The 25,413-nt window shown below is 40.0% G+C and overlaps 2 protein-coding genes across 3 annotated transcripts; one reads left to right on the top strand and one right to left on the bottom strand.

The window, feature by feature from the left end:
* The first annotated feature begins 25 nt into the window (after positions 1-25).
* On the top strand, positions 26-2,900 carry zmat5 (zinc finger, matrin-type 5). Its single transcript, XM_076759002.1, has 6 exons — positions 26-189; positions 1,227-1,400; positions 1,658-1,720; positions 1,835-1,915; positions 2,040-2,148; positions 2,257-2,900. The coding sequence occupies exons 2-6, from the start codon at positions 1,274-1,276 to the stop codon at positions 2,402-2,404; spliced, it is 528 nt and encodes a 175-aa protein (XP_076615117.1). The 5' UTR covers positions 26-189; positions 1,227-1,273; the 3' UTR covers positions 2,405-2,900.
* Positions 2,901-5,403: 2,503 nt separating this feature from the next.
* Positions 5,404-24,318, bottom strand: cabp7b (calcium binding protein 7b). Of its 2 annotated transcripts, XM_076757298.1 has the most exons (6): positions 24,084-24,134; positions 23,283-23,393; positions 9,376-9,519; positions 9,111-9,223; positions 8,115-8,262; positions 5,404-8,013 (listed from the first exon to the last, which is right to left on the bottom strand). In XM_076757298.1, the coding sequence occupies exons 2-6, from the start codon at positions 23,389-23,391 to the stop codon at positions 7,886-7,888; spliced, it is 642 nt and encodes a 213-aa protein (XP_076613413.1). In that variant the 5' UTR covers positions 23,392-23,393; positions 24,084-24,134; the 3' UTR covers positions 5,404-7,885. The 2 variants fall into 2 exon arrangements, with proteins under 2 accessions (XP_076613413.1, XP_076613412.1); XM_076757297.1 differs by having other exon boundaries at positions 23,283-24,318.
* Positions 24,319-25,413: the final 1,095 nt, after the last annotated feature.

Below are 25,413 nucleotides of genomic sequence, written 5' to 3'. Positions count from 1 at the left end.
AACTGCTTCCCCTCGAGGGACGGGTCGAAAGCTTAAAGACCCTGCACAGACACCGTACTTGTACCACAGGAAGCAGTGTTTGCAGTATATTATTGTTTTGTGTCGCCTTTTTCAAACCGGTTAACTTCAAACTGTCCGTGTTTTTTCAAAGCACACATCACGGTGGAGGACAGCACTTTTTCGCCAATGGTATGAGCTTTTTTTGTACACAGGGTAAACGCAAACGGTGTGACAACAAACGTGAGCTAGTCAGCTAGCTAGCTAACGTTAGGTTAACTATCTAAATTTGCCATGGACAATATATTTAGCTAGAGATGTTAATGTTTGCTGCTAGCATAAAACTACTGGTTTACATGCTCTGTACATTTCTCAACAGCGCTGTACCTCCAGGAAGTCTTAGCAAGGCATATTCAAAATATATATATATATATTTTTGTTAAATTTGGCACCTCCATTAGTCCACCAGTAGATGGCAGTAAAAGAACGCTACTAATACCGGTCGCCCTTCCTCATGATATTGCTGATATATTGTTGATATAGGCTGGTTCCAGTTTGTTTCTCATGCAAGTCATTTTTAGTCTAAGTCCAAATTTGTATTTACGCGTGTGACTTATACATGAATGCATAAGTAAACAAGCAAATGAAACCATGATTACTTAATGTAAATGTAGACAAACTTTTGTTGATGCCTAAGTCTCAAATGTCAAAACAGATCAACACTAGCACCACGACTAGGCATACATCAGGTCTGTTATGTACTTTATACTGTGTGTACTGTTTGTTTGTTTGCTGGTGCTAAAAAGTTATTTGAATAATGAATTTGTGAAACGACAGAAATCACAAACAATTTAGAAAAAAAACAGTTTGGGTGCAGCTTTTTTTTTTTTTTTTTTAACATATGAGCTTACTCTGACATTCTGTGTTTTTAAATCATAGTCAATTAAATGGATTTGGATTTTTGACTGCTGGTAAGACAGAAATAATCTGCAAATTTATTGATGATTGTACATATAAAGTCTGCTTTGGCTACACTCCTGTCTTCTTAATAGCATAGACTTTGTCTTGGTTTGTTAATGAATCTGCTTGTGCGTAATGATGCATGACATGGTGACACTCACTCAGTTGATGTTGCATCATACAGAAACCATTTCAATTAGCACAGCTATTCACTCACCATGTGTTGACAGAGCAGTTACATTAAATGTATTCATTTTCTGCTGTTTCAGAGATTTCAGAGGTGACATCTTGCTGGTTTGAGCACATAACCTGCACCATGGGAAAGCGGTACTACTGTGACTACTGTGATCGGTCCTTTCAGGACAACATGCACAACAGGAAGAAGCATCTGAATGGTGTTCAGCATCACAGAGCTAAAAAGGCCTGGTTCGACCATTTTAGAGGTGAGATTTGCAGCTGGTCCTTAGACCTCTGAGATGTTTTCGGAGTAAAAATCAAACTATGTGCTATATTTTATGACATAAGGTGTTTATGATGACTGCATTACAGTTTACAAGTCATACAGTAGATTTATGAGATTCTGATTGGACAGTTACGCATGCCTACAGTTCTTTATTCCATCTTGGCTGCCCACCTGTTCACTTTACGATGGAAGATTATATAAACAACCATGGACGCACTCTCTAATCCCTTTTTACAGACTCTTCAGCGATTCTGTGTGACGAGCAAACAAAAAAACCCTGCAGGAAGTTTCTCCAAAAAGGTAACGAAACTGTTCAACCCTACATTTATCCAATAACAGTAACCAGGATTTCATATTAAATGCCTTTTTATAATCGTCTTTTTTCTGCTTTTTGTTGTTGTTGTTGTTTTTTAGGAATTTGTGATTTTGGCCCTAACTGCAGGTTTTCTCACATGTCAGAAGAGGACCTGTTTCGTTTAAAAAGACAGGTGGAAGGTAAGGTAAACGTTCAAAAACTGGATTGTCATGGAATAGCATACAAGTAAACTGTACAATATATGTAATGAGATGAGTGCTGAGTTGCTGTATGTTGATAGGAGTGAGATTTCCTTTCTTTCAGATGAAAGGCAGCTCAGAGAGGACTCTGTAGACAGACTCATGCCTGAGCGAAGTGTAGAAGACTGGCTCTCTAGAAGGGAAATGAAGAAGACTGCCCTCAGCACCAAAGAGTATGCACGTTCATTTTTGTGTATGACACTTAGTCATACATGGTTTGCATGGCTAATGGTTATTCCGGTTGATTTGAAGTTCAACTGCTCAATTATTTATCTCTGCAGAGATCTAAAAACTGAGGAAGACGGCGAAGAGGGCCGAGCAGAAAGTGACGTGCCTGAACAGCTCCTCTCCATTCCCGACCTTCCACCCTCTCTATTACCGCCACCCCCAGGTGGATGGAAAGTCAAAGTGAACACAGAATGGGGTTGAAAGAAATTCACTTTGTGCTTCAAGTCACCGTTAAGAGGATATGTGACACTGATAGGAGGGATGATACAGAATACCTGTGTTATTAAGAGATGGTGTCGCCTTCAGTTTGTCAGTTTGAAATGAGGTTTTCAGTTAATACTAAAAATCTGTTTGTTGCCATTTGTCATTTTAAAATGGCTATAAAAATGAGCAGATGGAAATGATTTTTTGTTTTAGTTTAATCCTGTGATGCGCCACTAAGAGAAACACTGATCGGACTTTATTTTATTTCTAACCCAGCTGCTAGAAAACACCATTTTACTTCCTAAATGGCAAAGATGGCAAACTAATGATCTGAATAAAATTCATAATTAAAGTTTCATAGTTGGAAAGTTTAATGCATTTGTATCAACGAGCCTCATGCACATCCCCTGGATTTGTGACTAATGTGTTCATAATTGTCTTTGCCTTTTATAATCCTCAATTAAATTATCCCTCTCAACTGGGGTTATACTGAGATGTGTGTACTTTGAACTGTTTCTACATCTGTTGTGTACCTAATGCAGTGTGTACAGCAGAATCCTCATTAAATTTTTTTCTGTTTCGTATCATTTTGTCTCTTATTCTGCTGTCCACTTGTGGTGCAATGGAAATGTTTTTTATGAGCGTTAATGAGTCTTGGTTTTTCTGGTTCCAAACCTTTGAATCAGCCCACTCCACAGAAAGGAGGAGTCATGACAGTGATGACCGCTATAGACAACATAGATGCTGCTGTCGCTATAGAATTGTCAACTTGGTGAAGTTGGCAGATTCAAAGGTCTGGACCCAGGCAAGGCAGATACCTTGTGATTGGATAGAAAAAAATGAAACCCCCTCCCCCATCGTGGACAATGTCAGAGTGGAGATGGCAGCGGAGTGTGACGAGTTGACAGCTCTGTCTGATATCAGGCAGTTTTGTTTGCATCGCTCATGGGGACACGTGCACGTCCTGCCTTCCCAGCGCTGGCCAACAAAGACAGTGAGGAGAAAGAGTGATTAAACAAGAAACTAAAATCAGCTTCGCAAATGCAATCACTCTGTCATCCCCCTTCGTACCCACCCCCCCTCAGTAGCAGTAATTTATATCTATTAAATCTCAGTGACAACGGGGAAGCCACGTCCCCATGGTTGAACTGTGGAATGGAAAGCTCTGAAGCCAAACCAGGATCCCAGAATGGCAAGAACTGACATTTCAAAATCTCCATTCTTAGTTATTTTCTTTCTTCCCTGATTATTACCTATTGATTATTTTTCAATACATGTACTATTATCATATTGTCTTCTCTCATCATTCATTTAAACATTAAAGAAAATGACACTAAACCTCCTCATAACAGAAATAATCCTCTTACATCTTAACCACTTCATGTCCACTGCTGCTGTGCTCTGTACCGACTGAGCTGCTGCTTGTGTGCATGCCACAACTACCACCATTATATAACTATGAGGAAAAGGTCTTTCCTTCTTGGCAGGCTGTGTGCTCTGCTCTGTTACTAATACATGCCGGATGCTGCACCGTCAGGGCCATCACACCAACGGATCCTGACTGTTCTCCCCTTCTGATCTCAAATAGCTGAACGAGGGATGCATTCAGGATTTCACTCCATTTCCCTGAAAAGCATCCCCATTCAGATCTGCTCTTCAGCAACATTTTTTGGTGTGAATGTACACAGTAAATGTAAGCAGTGTAAACAGAAAATGATAAACAACAGGTTCATCTTTAATGCCTTTGCTTTTATTGGCCTACATGCATCTAGACACCACTAACATTAGTGTATAACTGATGCAGTAACCTCTACATGTGCGGTAACGGTTACAGAAATAAAACAGCGCTGGATATTCTCAATCTAGACATTAAAATTACTAGTAATGTCACACAGTAGGATGGTTCTACAAATATTAACTGGAAAGTTAGAGAAACTTTTATCAAGAACAGAGGAGACAGAAAGATAGTACATGAATACTTATTGGTACTCGGATTACTGAGGAGTCATTTCAATTCAAAAATACATTTAGCATCAGATTGATTTCTGTCAGAGGTGATGATTTTGTGAAATGGATTTCCCATCTCTCTAAAACGTCCGTCTAAAGCTACTTTAAGTCAAGGCATGAGAGTGCAGTTCTTACTCCAAATGACAAAGGCACAGAACAGAAGAAAGACATCTACAGTCCAAATCAAATGTAGAACAACGATTAAGACAAAGTGTACATAAATCTGCTCATTAAAACACTGTAACATACAGAATAGGACACAATATTTGCTTATATGTCTTAAGACAAGATTCGACACAATAACTATACTTTACATTCACACAAAACCCAAACCTTACATGATATGTTCACATGGAGAGGTAATGCGATGTCATATAAGTAGTTCATACATAAACGGCTACTATATATGAGATAAAATATCAGTTTTATTGCCAGAATGATTCTCACTGGTTCACACTTTCCCTCTTGTGATATAGCTTTGATAAACTCTAAGATAAAAAGAGCAAGAAAAAATATATAGCATTTTGTAAAACTTGTCAAATTTGACAAATATCTGTTAAAGAAAACATTCTGAAAAATGAATCTTAACAAATCAGAAAAGTTAATGTAAGTGCATGGCCTTAATACACACAAGAACTTGTATCTGAATATGTCCAGGCAGCCTGGAAATTATACATCAGAAACCTGATTTTTTTTTGGTATATTTTTTGGATTGTTTCTTTTATACAAAACATTATGCTTACATTCATAATAAAATCACATAGATTTAATGTATCACTTTCAAGTAAGAAAATATAACCATGTTATACTTTAAACAATATGTTGTTTTGGTGGTCCATGTAAAAGCCAGAAAACAACATTTTTCATGATATGTTAAATTATTGTTCACAGCATACTGCAAAGTATTTAGTGTTTTGATACTGTGTGCACATCCACAAAAATTCGACATTTACAGGAAAATGTCAAATACTGAGATTTTTTTTTTTTTTGCAATGATCACTTTACAAATTGCATAATTATTTGAATACATACATCAGAATTCAAAATTGGATCTCACACACATAGAACACACATTTATTTCTAGTTGAATGTACATGCAAGTGTGTCGTGTGAATAGTTAACACCTAGTTTTGTCGAAACTTAAACTTGTCGTGGTTGAGTTCGTTCGCAGCTGCTTGCTCAGGTCACACAGCGACTCAGTCGTCTTTCACCGTGACTCATTATGACTCATTTTGGTGCCGGTTGGAGATAAACAGATTTGAAATATGCAGCAACGTCGTGTATTTATCACGCCGAGAGAATGAAACACGTAGTTAACCAGTTGTGTGGTGGGCAGGAGATCAGTATTTGTCCTAAAGTTTGGGCTTTTTGTATAAACACCCATGCATCCACTCTGGTATTTCTTGGAGGGATTTTGTGATTTCCTTCTGTGTCCTGCCTTTTATTTGGACTTTACTGTTCACTCCAGCTTAATTCACGCTTTCAGCTGGGAAAACAGCTGTTTGATTTACAAATCAATCCCAAGCTGCTCAGCCAAGAAGGCTCACTCTGAGCTTTAAAACAAACCCATTAATTTTTAGAAAACCGTGACATCTTTAGAAATGGACTGTGGGATTTCTCTGCGGATCAGCTGACAGTCCGCCGTATGTGGCTGAGGGTCACAGCCTGTGTCCACATGTTATTTTAATCCCTCTCAGTTCCATCCTTCCTTTTTGGCAGTGCTATCCAGTGTGTTCCTGTGCTTATTCAGTTTATTCCAATTTTTTGGGTTCTTTGTACTTCTCACTGTTACGGTGGAAAAAATTGGGAAATTGTCTTTTCTCTTTTTTTTTTTAAATATCATGTGCCTTTACTTCAGTTTTAAGATGAGCTGGGTCTTGTTGGAAACAACGCTTTACAAACTATGAAATGGTTGATGTTTGTAGCATTTAATGAAGGTAACAAAGCCCCTGACAGACTTGATTTCATGACACCAACTGCATGCAGTTGTAAAGCTGTGTGCAGCTTCACAACATTTTAACAAGACCAAGAGTCTACAGCCATGCTAGTGGCTCTGTGCGGCTGCACTTTGACAAAACAGTGCTTTGAGCTAAAGGCTAACGCTAGCATGGCAGCTTGCTCACAGTGAAAATACCAACATGCTGATGTTGTATGAGCATGCTAACATTTGCAAAGTAGCACTAAACACAAAGTGCAGCTGAGGTTGATTTGAACGTCATTCGTTTTACAGGAATTTGGTTATAAGCCAAAGTGTTATAATAAAAAGTTGACCTCACGGCATTAGATGAAAATTTAAGAGATCACCAAAGTTATTAGAAAATTTCTGAGGGTAACATGAATGTATGTACCAAATTTCATCTGCCAACAGTCTGCCCATTTCACTCAATTCTCACTCAATTCACAATTAAGAAGTTGTCTCCAGACACTTTCCACATAGAGCTGGTACCAAACTTTTTATCTACAGAGACACAACAATTCCCTCATGAGCAAGCACTTGGCGACGGTGGCGAGGAAAAACTTCCTTCTAACAGGCGGAAACCTCAGGCAGAACCAGGCTCTGGGTGAACGGCCATCTTCATCCTTTGGGAACCACAAATGTGTGTAACCAAATTTTGGGCCAATCCATTGAGTAGATGTTGAGATATGTCACAGGATAAATTAAACATGTGATCTGCTGGGGGCATTACAGGAAAAGTCAGGGAATCCTACTGGACCAACAGACCGTCATTACCATCCCCAGAGCCACGCTAGCATGGCTGTAAAGTTGCCAAAATACTTCAAATATTCAGTTGAAAAGATTTGCACAGCTTGTAGCTTGTTAAGACTTAGATCACACATGATGCCAGTTTAGCAAAGTATGTTAAACTGGATGTGAGCCGGACTTCTGGACTGGAAATCTTGTCACTAACATAAACAGAGACTTAAAGGAGACACAGTATGCAGTATCCAGTCATGTATCCGTATGCTTTAGTGAGTAAAACTTGTTAATATGTAGCCCATCAGCACTTTTGTATTGCTTAATTATCATCATCAGTACGATCATTATTCCAAATGGCAGAGTTCTCCTCAACAATATCAATTGTTTTAATATAGTGGACACAGCACAGTCGCTATTACTACAGCACATCCTGTACACTGAAAAACTGAAGTCTTCTACTGACATCTTTCTTACCTAATTTCTTAGAAAACATCAGAAATTGGAAACAATGTGGTACTACTGTTTTTAGGATTCTAATCAGCCCTTGAAATGTCTTTCTTCCATCCTGTCTTTTTTTTACCATGGTATGCTGTGATTGGTGGCCACACAAAACCATTGCATGACATCATTTCATCTTTTATAGAGAGAAGCTGTGATAGCATCATCGTGGGTATTGAAAACACTGAACAAAACCAAAAACAGTCAAGTGTTTTGGTTAATGCTTGCCTTTTCATTGTCCATCCTTCTCTTTGTGACCAGCTGGAAACAAGCATTTATTTCATTCCCCTGCGGAGCATTTGATTTGCTGCAATGAGCATAACGCTGATGATAAATGCAATGGCGAAGGCACAAATCAGGCTTTTACGCACACATGTGTGTTTTTCCTGTTGTGTTGGGCTTGCTGTGGAAAGATTGAGAGAAGAAAAACTATTAGCACACATGAGTGTCTTAACAGAGCTTTAAAAATGCCTATGCGTAAAATAGCATCTGTAATAGACATACTGTCAATGTCCACGTGGGACTCTGGACTGTTCAGGTGGCTCTCCTCAGTCATGATGATGTTCTCAATGTCTTTCATGGTGAGGTGGTCACGGAAAGTATCGTAAAGCAGTCTCTTCAGCTCATCCACAGTCAGTTTCTGCATGTCACACTGGGAAGACAGGAAACAGCAAGAAAGGTCTAATTAGAAGAGGAAGAACTTCTGTCTCAATGACCTGCAGGCCAGCAATAAACATTGGTAGTGCAGGGAAGCCCCTGCCTGTGATCGCTAGCAGCTATGAGAATATTCACTGGGCTATGCAACTACAGTAAAGGCAAGGAATGAAGACACTGCATGTGATGCACTGTAGTGGTGTCGTATGTGAGGGTCATTTGAAAAAACTTCAGGCAAAAGTCAGAGAGGCACATGTGAATATGATATATAATATCATAATAATGCTAGAATTAGCAGGGTGTGTCCAGGGGGTGGCCTGTGGTGTCACTGGCTATCCCTGAATTATTCTAAATTATGATTGGCTATCTGCCCAGTGAGGGCTGGACCGTATTTCAAAGTGCGTGTTTGATGAGTATTTTTGAATGTGCATTGTTTTCATATGTATGTAGCGTAATTTTTGAGGCTTATTCTATTTTGAGGAAGAAAAAGTGTGGAAGCTTTATGTAATAATTGTATGATGTCACTCTGCTGTGTTGTGTGTAAGACATATAAATGCAGGAATGTAAGACACTGTAAGATACTGTAATGTTAGGAATAAGTGGTACCCGACTTGGAGCACAGCAGTCTAGAAAGGACACCCGATTGAGAATTAGCAGTTTAAATGGCTTGATTATACATCAGTAAGTTTTGCATTGTAATTTTAATTGAAACAGATGGCTCTTTATCATATAACATCAGAATAGCCGGAGGGAAAACTTACTCAAATGAAGAAGGAGAATGGATTAATGAATACTGGTAAAAGAAAAGGTATAGACTTGATTGATGATACTGATGACAACACGTACCTTCCAAAACACCGAATCAAAGTCTGCTCCGTGGAACTTATCAGGCATTCCAGCAGAAGAGAGTTTAGGACCAAGCAATGTGACAAATTCCTCAAAGCCGACTTGACCATCACCTGACGAAATGGACAGAAATACAAACATGTCACTGCATCACTCAGGAGTTAGATTAATGCAGCAGAGCTCCTGCCCTTTTGAACTTGATAACCCAGAGAGAGAGAGAGAGAGAGAGAGAGAGAGAGAGAGAGAGAGAGAGAGAGAAACGTACCATCTATATCAAGTCTTTGGATGATAACCTCCAGCTCCACCTCATTGGGCATGTAGCCCAGTGAGCGCATGGCCATCCCCAACTCCTGCTTTGAGATGAAGCCATTCCCATCTCGGTCAAACACTTTGAACGCCTCACGAATCTCTGTTGGAAAAGAGTGGAGAGGAAGGAGGCTTAGCACAAGAGGCATGGTCATATAGATTTATCTTACATGACGAGCAACAGCAGACTCGCTCAGCTGAATGCTGATATGAAAAAAGTGCGTGCAGTTTAAAGCCATTTGAAATGGTGTATATGTGTGAGAGAATACCATGGTTGTAGCTTAAAAAGTATAATCCTCCTTTCTTGGTCATTTATGTTTGGAGAAAAGAGAGGCATACCTGAATGTTTAGAGTCTGAAGAGTGAAAACTGCAGAAGTGGGAGCAGTTTGAAACTTTTTTCTTGTTACAAATACTGCAGACAAATACTGCACTCAAGTGTAAGTCTGGTGATATTTTCTTACTGACAATTATTCCCATGAAAAGACCCAAACCAACAATGATCCTACCAACAAGTGTTATCTGTGTAGCCAAATCCTGATATATTGTAGCTTATTTCCCTGTACCATAGAGCTCCATTGTTGTCCAGAAACTATGAAAAACAAATCAATTAGCCGTGTTCCTTTATTATAATGAAAATGGTGGATTATTGTGAGTAAATCCCACATACTCTGTGCTTTTTGCTGAAAACAGTCCCAAACAAATGCACAGTTTACTCCTGTTTGAGTTGGATTTTTAGAGATTTAGGTCTTTTGTAGGAACAACTGGGCCTGGGGCTGCGAGCACCAATCATCATCAAGAGCCAGGACAGGGTTTGATCACTTCAGCACAATGGACGGACACAGAGAGACACTGCATTTCAATGCTTCAGCCATGGACAGTGACAGAGACCATTTCAGCACCATGGCTAGAAATAGAGAGACAGTAGTTAAATGCTTCCAAATCATGGATGGAGACACAGACAGAGACACTGCAGTTGAATGCTTCAGCACCATGGACAGAGGCAGGGAGGGCGTAATTGAATATTTCAGCACCATGGAGAGTGACAGAAACCATTTCAGTTGCATGCATAGAACTGTAGAGATGGTAATTGAATGCCCCCAAATTGTAGATAGAAGCAGAGAGGCTGTAGTTGAATTCTTCAGCACCATAGACAGAGATAAAGAGGCTGTAGTCGAATGTTTCAGCACCATGCAGACTGACAGAAACCACTTCAGTGCCGTGGATAGAGATAGACAGACTGGAGGCGAATCTTCCTAAGCATTGCCAGAGGTGGAAAGGCTGTTGTTGAATGTTTCAGCACCACGGAGAGAGACAAAGAGGCTGCAGTCGAGTGTTCCCATCACCACAGAGAGAGACATTCACCCCATTTCCACCTGGTATGAAAATGTGATCTGTATCCAGACATGTTATCTGGATGGTACACAATCTGATTTTGCCTTTGTGTTTACAACTGGTATATCTAATGCGGTCTTGTTATCCTCACTGAGATCTGATCACCGCCCTCCAGAACAAAACCTGCGCCTGAGTAATGTGAGGTGGCGGCAAATCAGCCCCAGACTGCCTTAAAAAAATCATGCTGTTCTGTTGTTGAGTTGCTGAGTCAAGGAAAAACTTCATAAACTTTGTGAAACACTATCCATGGCAAATTCTTCATTATTTGTCCCCTCATGTAAATTTGGCAAATGCATTACATTAATGTATGTAATTCGTTTCCCTCCCATATTGCTTTCATTTTTCATGCAGTTCTGTTGAATAATGCATCGTTCATGGCACAGAATAAACGTATAATCAGTAATTAGAGGCCTGTCTCTTTCTGCCTCACATTAAACTGGCATTTTGTTTTTAGCTAAAGTAACTAACTAAAAAGAAATATCTGTATGCTGTGTAGTCTACAGATGACAGCACATTGGATGGATTGTATTTACACCTATCTAAGATCCAAACACAATGCATGCCAGACTACATCCAGATGTGGTCAGGCAGATCTGATTACATTCTGATGTAACCCCCAATGTATCGACATGTGTTTTTCCGTATCTGTCCACATACAGACTGCATCTTAATACGAGGTGTAAATAGTGTCATAGAGACTGTAGTTGAATATTTATAATGTATATATATGTACATGCACAGTGCAGCTCAGTGCCGGTGAAGTAGTATTTTCCTGAGGCGCATTAAAATGGATAAATGGAATGAATAGATAGATTTGAATTAGGATTTATTCTATTCTGTTTCAGGTTTTTATTCAACGCAAAGGTAGGCGAGTTCATAAATAATCAAATAGTATTGCTCTGGTCTCATGTTACATGGTCTTTTCTGAAATGTTTTTTGTTTTGTTTGTTTCCACTGAGACTATATTGCACAAATTCCTTGTTTGCTATACATGCATACTAACAGACACCTTCAGGGCCGACACCTGTTACTATGGCCAAAGCACAATTGGCTGTGACAGAAGGCAGTGAGCTGGTTCATATGTTTATAATTAACTACAACTTTTGGTAAATAATCCATAAACATTGCCATTTGGCTCCTGTCCTCACCCTGCATCACACTATTCTGTTTGAAGTGGTAAAAAGAGCAGTTGCACATCAAAGGCACAGAACCTCTGCGGCTCTTTTTGATGTAGATCCTCAAATATACAAGACTCCTCAGTGCTTGCCAGTACTCACGTGCCATTTGATAAAACAAGAAATGCAATCAAAAAAAATTTAACCTGTAGGATATGAGCATATACATGAGCGATGATAGCCTGGCTGCAAGTGCTGCAAGTGAACATTAATATAACTGACAGTTACAAAACTGCCCAGTTCCACCTGCACTTGATCCTCTTTAGGCTCAGCCATAGAACTTTATCTTAACTTCATTTGGACTGAAATCATGCAATTATACTCAGTGCTTCTACCTCAGAGAAAACTCATTTGCATGCAAGTATATGATTGGGTTAGCACCATCTGTAATTTGCATGCAAACCCATGAGAGGACAAGCACTAACCATCCATCTTGTGTACATGAATGACTGAGAGACTGCAGTTTACAAGTCATATAGCCCACAGTGGCACTCTACAGCCTTGTGGGAAAACAGAAGAAACTGCTGCAACAGACGGGTCTTTGGCACATTCAATGAGGTCCTTCTGAACAAGTGACACTGTCTGTACAAAACCTTGACATATCAGACACAACATATTTGTCTAAATTACAGCCAGCAGTGCTGCTTGAGTTTTGTTATCTTCCTTCAGCGCCACCCTAGATTCAATGTCACGACCCCTGGTGCCAGTGACAAATAATGAATTCACTGAGCCAGCTGAGCAGTGGCTGGACTACTGATTGTTTCACACCATGAGGAGTGAATATTTAAAAAATGTAAAGATGTAAACACAAGAGACACAGCTCTGTGTTGACTTCTCTGAGGAGGCAGAATTCTTTACAATCTCACATTTAATCTGTCGCCTGCTTTTGAAAAACACATAGATGATGTGTTAAATGCCTTTTTTGTTTCAAGACACTGTTTTGACACACCACACACAAAAACATGGCCCTATTTTCCACTTTTCTCCATCACAGTTTTCCATTTGGTTTATCTTATTTACATAAATGAAAAATGAGATTTAATTGTGATATAGGACACGATTCTAAAAGCTGAGATTGAATATTAATTTTCTGAGATTTTAGAGAAGCAACATAGACATTTTCATGATGAATGTGCCCTAATTTGAATTAATTTATATCAGGATGTAGAAAGTAGTCAGACAATCTGAACTCCATATGGTGCAATACAGTACAAGTACAGCCTTGGAAATACATCTCTGATACAGTCTCAGTAGAATCCGATCAGCTTGTGTGTGACGCAGTGAGTATGAGTAAACCATTTTAAACACATCACTATAAATTGTTTTGAGGACAATGACAATGCATATTGCACATGCCTGCAAACAGTATGAGGCAAATGCATTTTCACATCGATGCAGGGCACACACAGGGCAGAGTGAACACATAACAGTACCAAACTGCCACCATCATTAAAAAGTGAAGTGGTAAAAGTGATCTTTTGGACAGCATTCAGCTTTTGCTCTACAGCGGGTGCTTGATCAGAGAATCGAAGTAACCTTGCACAGCTCTCAGGGTGCAAAAGCTCGGCTATCCAAAGTCAGGGTCAGGCCATAAAAGTCCCTGTACTGTAGGTAATTACAGCAAAAAAAATATCAGCATATTACCCCTGCAACAACAAGAAAGCAAGGTCTTTTTGTGTTCACTCTGCCGACAGGATGACGATCTCAGAGCATGTACTGAAATCCCAACTCACTTTAACACCATTAATCCAATCTTTAAAAGTGGTGTGAGCTAAGTTATTGCTCAAGTCAATGACTGTAAAGATGCTGTAAAATATGAAGATGACTATAATATTCTGACATATGACCAATGTGTCACAATATATTTTTTGTGCTGAGTCATTGAAAAGATATGAGGGTGTCTGTAGTCTTTGAGTTAATGGCATTGACGGTAACACTGAGTCAAACACAACACGTCATCAGCGCTCAGAGTCAAGTCAAGGGTAAGAACGTGGTCACGGGCGTGTCTGCAATGACAAATACAGCATGCCAGGGTGAGCTAATTGGAAACAAACTCAAAATGACAAACAAGAACGATCATATTGTGCAACTGTTAACAATTAAAAAGAACTGGCCATTAATGGATTGAAGTCCCAACTACGAACAAATGTGCAAAATCCCTTTAGCTGGCATACACGACACGCCTATTCAACGTTAGCCACATGATGTAACCGTCATCAACCAAGTGATCAGTTTGCATTTATTAACACAAACAATTCCCGCGGCAAAGTTAATCTGGGTGCAGCTACAGTGTCCTGTCAGATACAGATCTGAAGGCCGCGTTGTCTGTTGAACGCTGGTTTATGGATGGTCCAAACACTTGTGCAGGTGTGGTGAGTGTAGCTACCTTTTTTCTAAATCCTTGAATAATCTCTTCTTATTTCTGATAATGTGCATTCGTTACATCGTGGCCACAGCTGCTGCCTTATCTTGAAAATGGATCTGGGGACTGCAGAAGAAATATTTGTTTTTGCTGCTTTTTACTTTGCTGAATATCTTTGAAAATCTTTGATTCCCTCCAGTGCATCCTATTTTACAAATGTCGGAGGGTTGGGCCACTTGAGGTAAGAAGGGGAACAGAATTATTTTACTTTAAGTCGCCTTTTAGTTAACTGAAACAGAAATGATATGGCTTATTCATTACATTTTGCCATGCAAGAACAAAATGAAATATTGACCGACAATTTCATGGCAGGTTAGTCCAACAGCTGCAGACAGAATCATGATGTTGATTGTTTCCTGGTGCGCAAACAGGCTTGTTGATATTTATCTATTCAACTTATTTGTTTAAGGTTATTTGACCTGCTGTTAGATCATCACCTCCATCTCTCAATCATCGTCTGAGTGAAAGAGGTGCTTCTCATCCTTCTCAGCTCACAGTTTACTTCTTGGCCCGATCCCAAGAAATGACCTGCCCTTGGAAGCTTTCAAGATGTACTTTTAGGAGCCTGTATAAAGAAACAATTTGTCCCAAACATCAAAGACCACCACTTTTGCCAACCCTGAGATCTAAACCGAGGACTTAAAAGTCTGCTGACCTTCCAAGTGAGCTAAAACAGAACATGAGGACCTACAGATCCTACTGACCTTTCTGACCAAACAGCAGAGTGATTCATGCTGTTTGTTTGTGCAGCTAAAAAAAAAACACCCATGAAAATGGTCCATGATGAAGGCTGATGCCAAGAAGCCCACTGCTGCATGTTGGCAGAGTGTCAGTGCCACTGGCAGAGGCAGAAAGGCCATTGAAGCTCTTTCACCTAAATAATTGGGGAAATCCCAAATAATGGCTTTGGGCCAGAAGAAGAAGAGCGTGGGAGACCAACATGGCATTTGGAGAAAGACGATGCTGTTGTGCATCATCTGGATATCCTAAACATGCCAGTGGTATTTAAGCTAACCAGACATTCATGACACAAGTAATATCCATTAAAAAAAAAAAAACTTTTAAAAGATTTTATTCTACTTTATGTTTGATTCAAGTGGCCAAGTTGTAATTAAAAGATACCACAACGGGGTGATCGATGCAAATCAAAAATGCTTACTTTGAATTAGCTGTGAAATCTTTAACCGTGAATGAACTGAAATGTGACAGAAATGGTGTGTGTTAGAGTACTGTGTGAAGAAAACATGAGAAAATAACATGTAAAGAACAATGCAGCTAATATTAGCCATCCATCTTTGTTGCTGATACCACAGCAAGCTGACCAGCTGTTTTGAAGGTTTTGCAAGTGATAGTCTTTACAGCCAAATCGGTTTTCCTTTTCTATTCAGTATCACTGGTTCATGGCTCTATTGAGAGAACCCACCATCCCTACAGCCATTAGGTGTTCAGATATTGCCTTTTAAACAGGGAATGATTGAGGAAAAGCATCCACCTTGTACCACCGCTGGGAGAACCCTACAGTGACTGTCCAGTCCACCGCAAAAATCCCTCTTAACCTTTGGTGAATGATCGTGACATTGCACAGGAAATGGTAATAGAGTTAATACAGCAGGAGGTAGATGAAGAGCTCTCTCACACCACAGGAACTGAAGAGAATAACACCAGACAGTCTTCAGTCTGCAAAGTTACTCGATTCAGTTACTCCAGCTGTTTGTAATCCAGGTCAGTTGTTACGTTTCCTTGAGTCCATCATTTGACAGATCAGAGACTCCGTAAAATTAGGTAGATTTCAACAGCGACTTCAGATTTCACGTCCAAAGGTAACAAAATATTATCAAGAGTCGCCTAATTGACATGCTCTACTTAATTGTGCAGCTTTGTGTGTTCCTTAAATCAAGAACGTAGTTTTCTTATCAAATGGCTGCTTATTGAGGTAGTTACAGAAAATTGGTTGGAGGATAAAAATATTCCCTGGGAGATGAATCAGACCCTTTTCATTAAATAACCACCTCCCAGGTGGTTGCACCAATAACGGTATGATGACACCCAGGGCATCTTTTTTCTGATAATGAAAGGGGGAAAACGTGATTCATATTAACCAGAGGATACAAAAGTAAAAAAAAAAAAAAAAATGCTGTACAGTCAAGAGAGCTCCAGGAAGGCCCTCCCAGCAAAACAAAAATAGACCTGCACACACATGAAAATACTGTCAAAATGATGCAAGTTTACAAATACATAATAACACAAAGAGCTGTGAAGATGTCACTAAATTGTGCAGCTCTGCCTTAGAGCATTATTATCTTGATGCTAAGTACATCTAATATTTCGGCCTGACTACAACCCCCAAAATAGATAAGCAAAAATTTATAATCTATAATAGTCTAAGAGGTGATTTCTAAATTTGTGTCATGCTAGATTTGTGATTTATTAACTAATTGCAGTAGCCTCAGGCCTGTGGCTTACCTTGCTCGGCTGCTCTACAAGTTGATCCACTGTCCTACACACCACTAAAGTGCTGAATACCTCATTCACAAACACCTTGATTGAATCTGGACAACATGATAAACCATGATGCGACAAGACGTGATTCATTATACTGTCGCTGCTGAGGAGAGGCTAACAGCATCACATGCACGTTGTGAAAAACATAAATCACTCCATCCTTGCAGGTCCCGCACATTTACACTTCCCCTTTATTTGCTGCTACAGATTTAAAGCGTCTTCACGTTATTACATTTACATAAACAAACACAACACACTCAGTCACAAGAGACGGCGAAGACGTGCTGCACGAGCCCTGCAGCTGAAACAACTCCCGCTGTCAAAAAGTACTTGAAATACTCCCACTACCTGCAGCTCTTGGCAGGCTGAGTCGAAATTACGTGACCTGAAGGAAAAGACGAATTATTAAGAATAAGAGCTTGGCTTCACAAGCAGGTGCTGCTGTTTTTCATGACCGAGTCCAGCGACTTATTGCTAATATAGACACTCCAGAATTGACTTAAAGTGATATTACTTGTTATGAATTTGATGTTTTGTCAGGCCTTTCTAAAAATGCTTTTCATGGTCAGATCTCTCAAGGTTTTCTTGACATAGTAAGGGTTAAAAACAAAGAAACAGAGTGATTAATATACTGTTTTTGGCAGCACAAGGTCTTGTTAATGGATGTTTTCTGTTGAGAATATTTCCCAGATCTCCTACAATGAGACAGAGGCGTGGCTGTGTGAGATTAGAGACAGACCTGTAAGACTTTTGGTATGTTAACCCTTCCATTTACTACATTCGCTGTAGCTTTAAGTTTTGCATATCTTAATAAAGGTTTCATCATTTAACAGCTGCTTTGCATGTTAAGTGTCCCAATTCAGCGTGATGCTGTAAATGAAATATGGCTGTTGTTGACAATGGGACAAGGGGAGTGTAAGGACACAGTCTCATGATTAACATCCTGTAATATCGTTAAACGATATTGTTTGAAACTGTGAATCCTTCTGGACAGCTACAGCAGTAATGACCAGACATTTGTCTTTGAGTGCGGAAGAAGCCACTTTTAGAATAACAGGGAGGATGATGGCGCATTAAGTGGCCTGTCAGGTGTTTTTTAACCATGTTGTTGTGCAGAAACACAAACATTTATGCTTTATATTCATCGTTTCTCAATAGCAAACAGAGGAGGAGCAGAATGTCCAACCACTGTAAAACTGGTTTGGCAAATATTACTCTGTATGTGCCCAGTATACATAGCCATTATAGATTCCTGACAGCTCTGATACAATAACACACACACTTATACTTGTTTACATTGTTGGTGCAGAAAACACTCCATTTGTAAGCACAAAAGAAGACGGCTTTGCATACAAAGTGGAAGACGGTCTCCACTCCACTACAATGCATGATGTCTGGGGGATTCTCCTGCTGGCTGTGATCTATAAATACTGTTCACATCCTCTGTCAGTGATGCACCGAGGAGTGATACAAGCTCGAAGAGACCTCCAAGAGTGTAACTGCTGGGGAAGTCATGACTGTTCAGCCATAAAACGAGAGTCTTATCAGGCTCAGTGCATGTGCAGTTAAAGTGTCTGCCAGTTCACGCTAAGTTATGGTGTGTGTTTTAGTGTAATTAGAATAGGTTTATGTACGCCGTCTTAAAGGTCTGATCATATTCATTTACGACTCTGAGCCTACTCGCTCAAATATAACACAATATTTCTGTTTGATATGTGCCAAAACATTGTTCAACACACATAATCACAAGATTAGAGAATACTTTGACCCTGAACCTGACGAAAAATAAAACAGACTAAGATTACTTGTTAATCCTCTCTGACATATACTCACTTGAAAACACTACAAAAAATATATATTCAGTGTTTTACCTCAACAGCTTCATGAATTTTTATAAACATATGCTTACTCTGAAACGTGCTGCTGGCATCAAATTCAATGGAGTTGGGACAGGAGCAGCTGAAGACTGGGAAAGTTGTGGAATGCTCTAAAAACACCTGTTTGGAACATTCCACAGGTAAACAGGTTCATTGGTAACAGGTGATAGTATCATGATTGGGAGTGAAAGGGGCATCCTGGAAAAACTTAGTCGTTCACAAGTAAGGATGGAGCGAGGTTCAGCACTTTGTGAACACATGATTATATGAAGGATATTACTGCATGGGCTCAGGAACACTTTGTGAAACTGTTGTCGGTAACGGATGTAACGGAGACATTTTAATGTATGTTAGCCAAAGTATCATAGATGCATTCAGGTGTCCCAGTCGTTCATGCATAATGGCCTGACCTTGGCTCTGGACCTTGGTTTTAATACTTAATGCTCATTAAATTGGGAGACATTTGGCACAGCACAGTTTGTCCACACAGACATTTACAGAAAAGGGCTCAGTGAGTGTAACTCTGTCACACAGGGTAAACACAAACAGAAATGTTAAATGGATGTGCTCATGAATAGTATAGTGACTGCTGTAATACCACTTGTCTGAATAGCTTAAACAGCATAGTTGTAGATGACTGAACAACCCAATGCCCACAGTCACACCTCAAACTAATCTGGTTTTGGATGAGAGTTTAAAAAGCTCAAACATAAACCTGAGCATATGCACCGTTTTAGAGGAGACAGTGGTATAATTGCTGGCACAGTAGTAATGGTTTGAATACATATCAGGCTTTGTGACAAGTGCATGACACAAGGGCGAAGAAAAGGGCAGGAAGCCTTGCCACTGACCCTGCCCACCCAGGCGACCATCTGCTCGAAAAACATTCCCAGGAACCCGCAGATCCATTAAGAGCTGTGAGTGCTTAATCAGCCTCCCTGAAGCTCACCCACTATAAACAATCATCTGTCCATTCAGGGCGAATGTCTGTCATCCCCACTACTGTTATTACTAATGTATTGCTGCTAATGCCAGAATTTCTAGAGTTTTACTGTGGCCACCGTCTATTTTGGTTACGGCCCATGCAGTAAATATTGCAGATATGATTATGATCCAAATGAAGTGTCAGATTAAAGAACTCAAAGGTTATGAGATGGCAGATTTACAGATAATCTCCATGGAGTCTTGAGTGTGCCACCGGAGTAATTATCCACGTTTTATTGGTTAATCAGAATCATTATATTAGTCGATGCATTTAAAATGAAATCTTGTTATTTGTTCCAATTAAATTCAAATGAAACTACTCACAAAAGTATTTGTTGTGAAGTAAGAAAATCCTCATTAAATGTGAGAATACATAATTCTGCTTCATTAATCTATTTCTAAATGATGAACAGCGTCTTCCTATTATTTTCCATCCCACAATTCATTTGTCTTCCTCAACTTTTAAATGATGTGAGCATTTTTAAAAATGCTACCAAGAGACACATCCAAGGAAATTAAGTCATCCATTGAGGCGCTAATGAGGTACAAATTTTCAGCTTTATTTTTGAATTAAGGCAGAGGACAACACGTGAAGAACACCTCAGTCGCGTACTTATATTGAGACAATTATTTCTTGTATGACAAGTTTCTTTGAGCTTTCTGTTTAAATATGCAAATTAGTCATTATCTAATCAAATGTGCTTAAATTTGCATACATTTCCCGAACAGAAATCTGAACTAAAGTAAACTCCTAAAGTCTAAAAGAAGACATGTTATGAAAGTAAAATAGCCTGAAAATGTGTAAATGGAGCACAGCATGAAAAAGCCATGTTTTGCCTCTCGTGTCTAAACTAGGTGTTGACTCAGCATCTTGTGGCCATTTGAGAAACTTTCACCTGTTTTATATCCACTTATACCCTTTACTTCAAATCCTTCAGCACTAAAAACTTATTCTGTGCATCAGATTTTGTTCTGTGTAACTTTCTCCCAGTTTCACCTGAAGCTGTAACTGACCTGAACTCTTTAATCTGTTCAAAAAGGACGGTGGGTGTCACGCACTGTCCACGGCGTGACATGCGCTGTCTCTTTGCACAGGATGCGAGGTCCTTGTGTCCTTGTGTGTTGTGTTTGTCAGTGGGTGCTTGAAAATGTCAGTCAGCACGTCTCTGCAACACTGTCAGCAAGAGAAATCTCCATTGATTTAGTCAGATAACACGCTGAGGTCCATGCTCATTTTTAGTCATTGTTTTGTGGTCTGTGCTTGCAAAAATGAAAACATGTCTTTGTTGGTGTCACTTTTTAAAGTGAACATGTTTAGAACTTGTACAGGTGTTATAGTAGAGCTGTCATATTGGTTTCTGGAAGACATTGTGCAGATGATACAGAAGGATTTACGTTAAAGTAAATATAAAGTGACCCGATAATGATAGATCCATATATGATCTGACATTGTCATCTGGGTCTAATGTCTGCGAATTTATCTGGGTTTTAACTTTTGTTAGCTATGATTTAAACACATAGCAAGAGGGACAGGCTGAATAACATGTTAATGAAGGTACTCTGCACTTGGTTTGTGTCATCATAGCATATTTTTAGACATTTCATAAAGTCAAAATGAAGAAGCAGCATCACTGTGCTCATTTCTAGCTTCAATTGTAAATTAATCTCCCGAAGCTTAATATATTGCAGTTCAGTGACGTGTTTGTAATTCTCAGATGATCCCAAACATGTCAAATTACATTGGGTGTGTATATATACACACCTAGCTAGGAGGAAGCTATTATCATAAATATGATTAGGCAGAGTAATTACATGAGTTGAGCATTCGGAGAACTCCTGCCCCACCGTAATTAAACATCTTGTGGATGAAACAATATTTATAGGCTGAATATCAGACCTCTGTGAAAAAAGGAGCAATTTTCATTCAGAACCACTGTACTGCAGCACTGTTCACACACCAACGACAGCAGCTCCCACACTGTGAGTTAAGGTGGAGCAGCTGTGTAAAGGCTAGCTGGTGGGAGTGGGAGGTGGCTGATTCAAACCCTTAGTCCACCTGAGGTTAATCTGAAACTCTGTGACCTCCTTCAATAACAGTTCATCTGCTGGTGGAGCTGCTTCAGAGACAAAAAGGTAGAGCACTGTTTACCCCAGGCACTGCCGAGGTGTGAGGCCATGTAGACGTAGCAGTGCGTTATGCGCTCGGTGAATCTTCCCTGGGTAAATACATTCACGGCTGAATGATCTGCATCACGACGTTCTGAATATTTAATGGCTCTCAATTAGTAAACTACAGTTTGAAAAGACCCCTCCATTACCTTAAAAGCCGTATCACCATCGTCCGCACGGCCTCTTTGTGACACACAACACTCTCGTCATTTTACTGTTGTTCCGATTCTTGCTTTTCCACAGCCAACCTTTTAATTAAATTTATGTTGTCATTGCAGATAGTGGATTTTCAATGTCAAACGAGTGGCTCAAAGCAAGGGCAGGCAGCCACTTGTGGGGCATAGGCAACCTACAGACAGAAGAAGGGGAAATGGAATTCCCTTCGCATAAAAGACTTCCTGATATCAAATCTGATCTGAGTTATCTCTTTATTGTAGTCTGCCTGGCTTGGCTCCAAATCACTGCCAGCTGTGCTTTCTCATTGTGAGGACCATTTGCCAAAACAAAACCTCCATTCTTAACAGCTATGCTCTACGTTTACTACAGCAGGAACCATAATAATACTCCAATGAATCTTTTGGATGGCCCAAGTACAACACAGAGCTATTGATGGTCATTTTTATTAATTAAAGACTAAATGCAATCACTCAAACAAACCCAAAAGAGATGAGAGGACATAATTTAAGACTTGAAATGAATCAATCTGCCATCCCATTAATGGACTTTATCTGGCATAGATTTTCTAGAAATGGTGTTGTAATCTACATATTTATGGTTTGAAATCTGCCATTCATCACATTCATCATCACTCTTCTCTATTTCGGGCCCCTTTTTCTTTTCTCTCAAGCACAAATGACTCGCAGCAAGTGAAATTAGTCTCACAGGTGCTGCAGATATAACCAGGAGATACGGCATTATGCATACAGATGTTGCTTACTTACAAGTTTGTCACAATGTGCTATACATGCAGAACTTGTGTTGTGGGCTGTGTGTGGTGGGAGAGCGTGGGGGGTATTAGCAACTTACTGCAGTAACTAGAGGATGGTGTGGAAATTTGATAGTTTGACAGTTATTTTTATGTCTTTTTCCAAAAATCAGAAGCAAAATTATGCAAAAAAGCAAGATAAAAATGCACCTCTGACACATTTAAAGCCTAAAGGAGAATATGGACACTACTGAACCTTTTTACAAGCAAACCTACAGTTTTAGTGCGCAGTCTGGTTTGCGGATCAGGGAAAGAAGCGCACCACGACTGGAGCTCTCCGGGGTCCTGAACTAGTTTGCCAGGTGGACGCTGCACCTCAACCACAACTCTTAACATCACAATAACATCCGGAGACTCACCTTCCACCTCATCCTCGGGCAGGATAACGGGGGTCCGGTAGGAGAGGACATCTGGAATAGTGCAAAGTCCCTTGTACATGAACCTGGTGGTCACAGCACGCACTGGCATTTCTGCGAGGGAAAACCAACAACTGTGTCGCGATCTTCATATAGCCAAGCTCTCCGGAGTTGTTTTTTTTTTTTTTTTTTTTTCTTGATACAGACCCTTTGCTTGATATCTTATAACAAAAACCTCAAGCCAATGAAACAGGGGAAACCCCTCCGCAAACTTCAACCCTCGTCGTTTTTTTTTTTTTTTTTTTTTAAAATATATTTTTGATAACGCTGAATTATGAGTAGAATCACCTTCCACTGGGCTGCGCGTTTAAGCAACAATGCAGCTTGGAAATCGCCTTTGGTTTCAGTGCATAGCCTGTGGCAGCCTACTGTAAGCAAGATGTGAAGCAAACAGCCAATGCCTTTTCATAGAAATGACATATAAAACTTTTACTTCATCGCCCGATGAGCGGTGATGCAGCCTGTCTGGACTGTTTCAGGCATTCGCTGGATGAAGCCTTAAATGAGCATCCAGGTATTAATTAGCTCATATCAAAATCTTGCAATGCAAATATTAACATGCTAGTTTGTTCTTCTTCTCTCCACGCGGAGCTCCTGCATTCCAGCAATTAAAAATGATTAAAAAAGAGATAAACTAATTGAAAAATATTCAATCTAAATCGACCCTTCCGCTATTGATCTGACTGACTCCTACACCGCGTCTTGTTCTTTCAAACTGTCTGTTCCCGACATAGTCTGCCTCACTTTTCTTCCCCGTTTCGGCATCTTCTCAAAAAAGAAAAACACACGAATCGATGACACGAGAAAAAAGAAACTGCAGCAGTGACGAGCTGATCCTATCCGGTGCAGCAGGTACGAACAAAATCTTGGGACATTTCTTTTTCCTGGAGAGCAGCTTCAAGGGAATCCTGGGTGACCCCCCTTCTCATCTGATACAGACACGCTGTATGAGGCAGCGATCCTCTCTCTCCAGCTGTCTGCTCCAGCCTCATTTGGACTCTCACAAACCAGCACACACACACACACACACACACACACACACACACACACACACACACACACACACACGCACGCACATAAGCCTCCACCATCCTGCTGCTCCTGTTACAGCAGAGTCTGTTGACCGTTCCCAAACTGTCTGCCTGTAATGTGATTATCTTCATTTTCTGTACCAGTCTGTGTGTTAAATGTTAACACAAGTCAAAATACATTTGGGTGAATAGAAAGGTTTGCATGCTTAATCAATCAAAAAGAGTCCAGCAACAAGTGAGGCTCTTGAGCCCTGCTACTTATTTCTTTTACGTTTTAGATCCAAGCTCGCCTCGTGTTCGGGTCAGAAATTTGTTATAGCAGGGGGCTAAATGGAAATTGCAGCTGCAACCTGAAAAAATTCAATTAAGCCTCAGGCTACTTGGTGCCAAGCACATTTCAGGCATTAAATAAACAGTTCATAACCAAAGATGAATTCAGTGAAATGTAAAATCTAACATTTGAGCTGTGGTTTGGAGAGGCTTATTTTTCAAAGGGAACCACCATCAAAGACAAGGCCAACTGGAACCAAATTCATTAAAAGAATAGTTCAACATTTTGGGAAATATACTTATTTGTTTTCTTGTCAAGTGTTACACGAGGAGATTGTTACCACTCTCATGTCTGTACAGTAAATGTGAAGCTACAATGGAAGCATAGCTTAGCTTAGCTTAGAACAGGGTGAAAGCGGGTGGAAACAGCTAGCCTGGCATGCCCATAGTTAATAAAACATGCCTTCCAGCACCTCTAATATTCACTAATTTCTCATGGAGAGAATCGAACACCTTGTGCCGTCCCATCATCCAACAGGTCTGTAGATGATGAGGTCAGAATAGCTCTCTACTCCATCCTCGAGCACCTGGACTCCTCAGGAACTTACACCAGGATCTTTCAGCCTTACTGACTTCCTGTCTGACAAGAGGCATCACGTGAAGCTGGGGAGACATGTCTCTGACTCCCGGACCATCAGCACTGGATCCCCCCTGTCTGCTCTGTGCTTCTCCCTGTACACCCACAGTTGCACCTCCGGTCATCAATCCTTCAA

This window comes from Chaetodon auriga, chromosome 19, assembly GCF_051107435.1.
Source record: "Chaetodon auriga isolate fChaAug3 chromosome 19, fChaAug3.hap1, whole genome shotgun sequence".
NCBI lineage: Eukaryota > Metazoa > Chordata > Actinopteri > Chaetodontiformes > Chaetodontidae > Chaetodon > Chaetodon auriga.
This window is presented reverse-complemented; position numbering and strand designations above follow the sequence as displayed.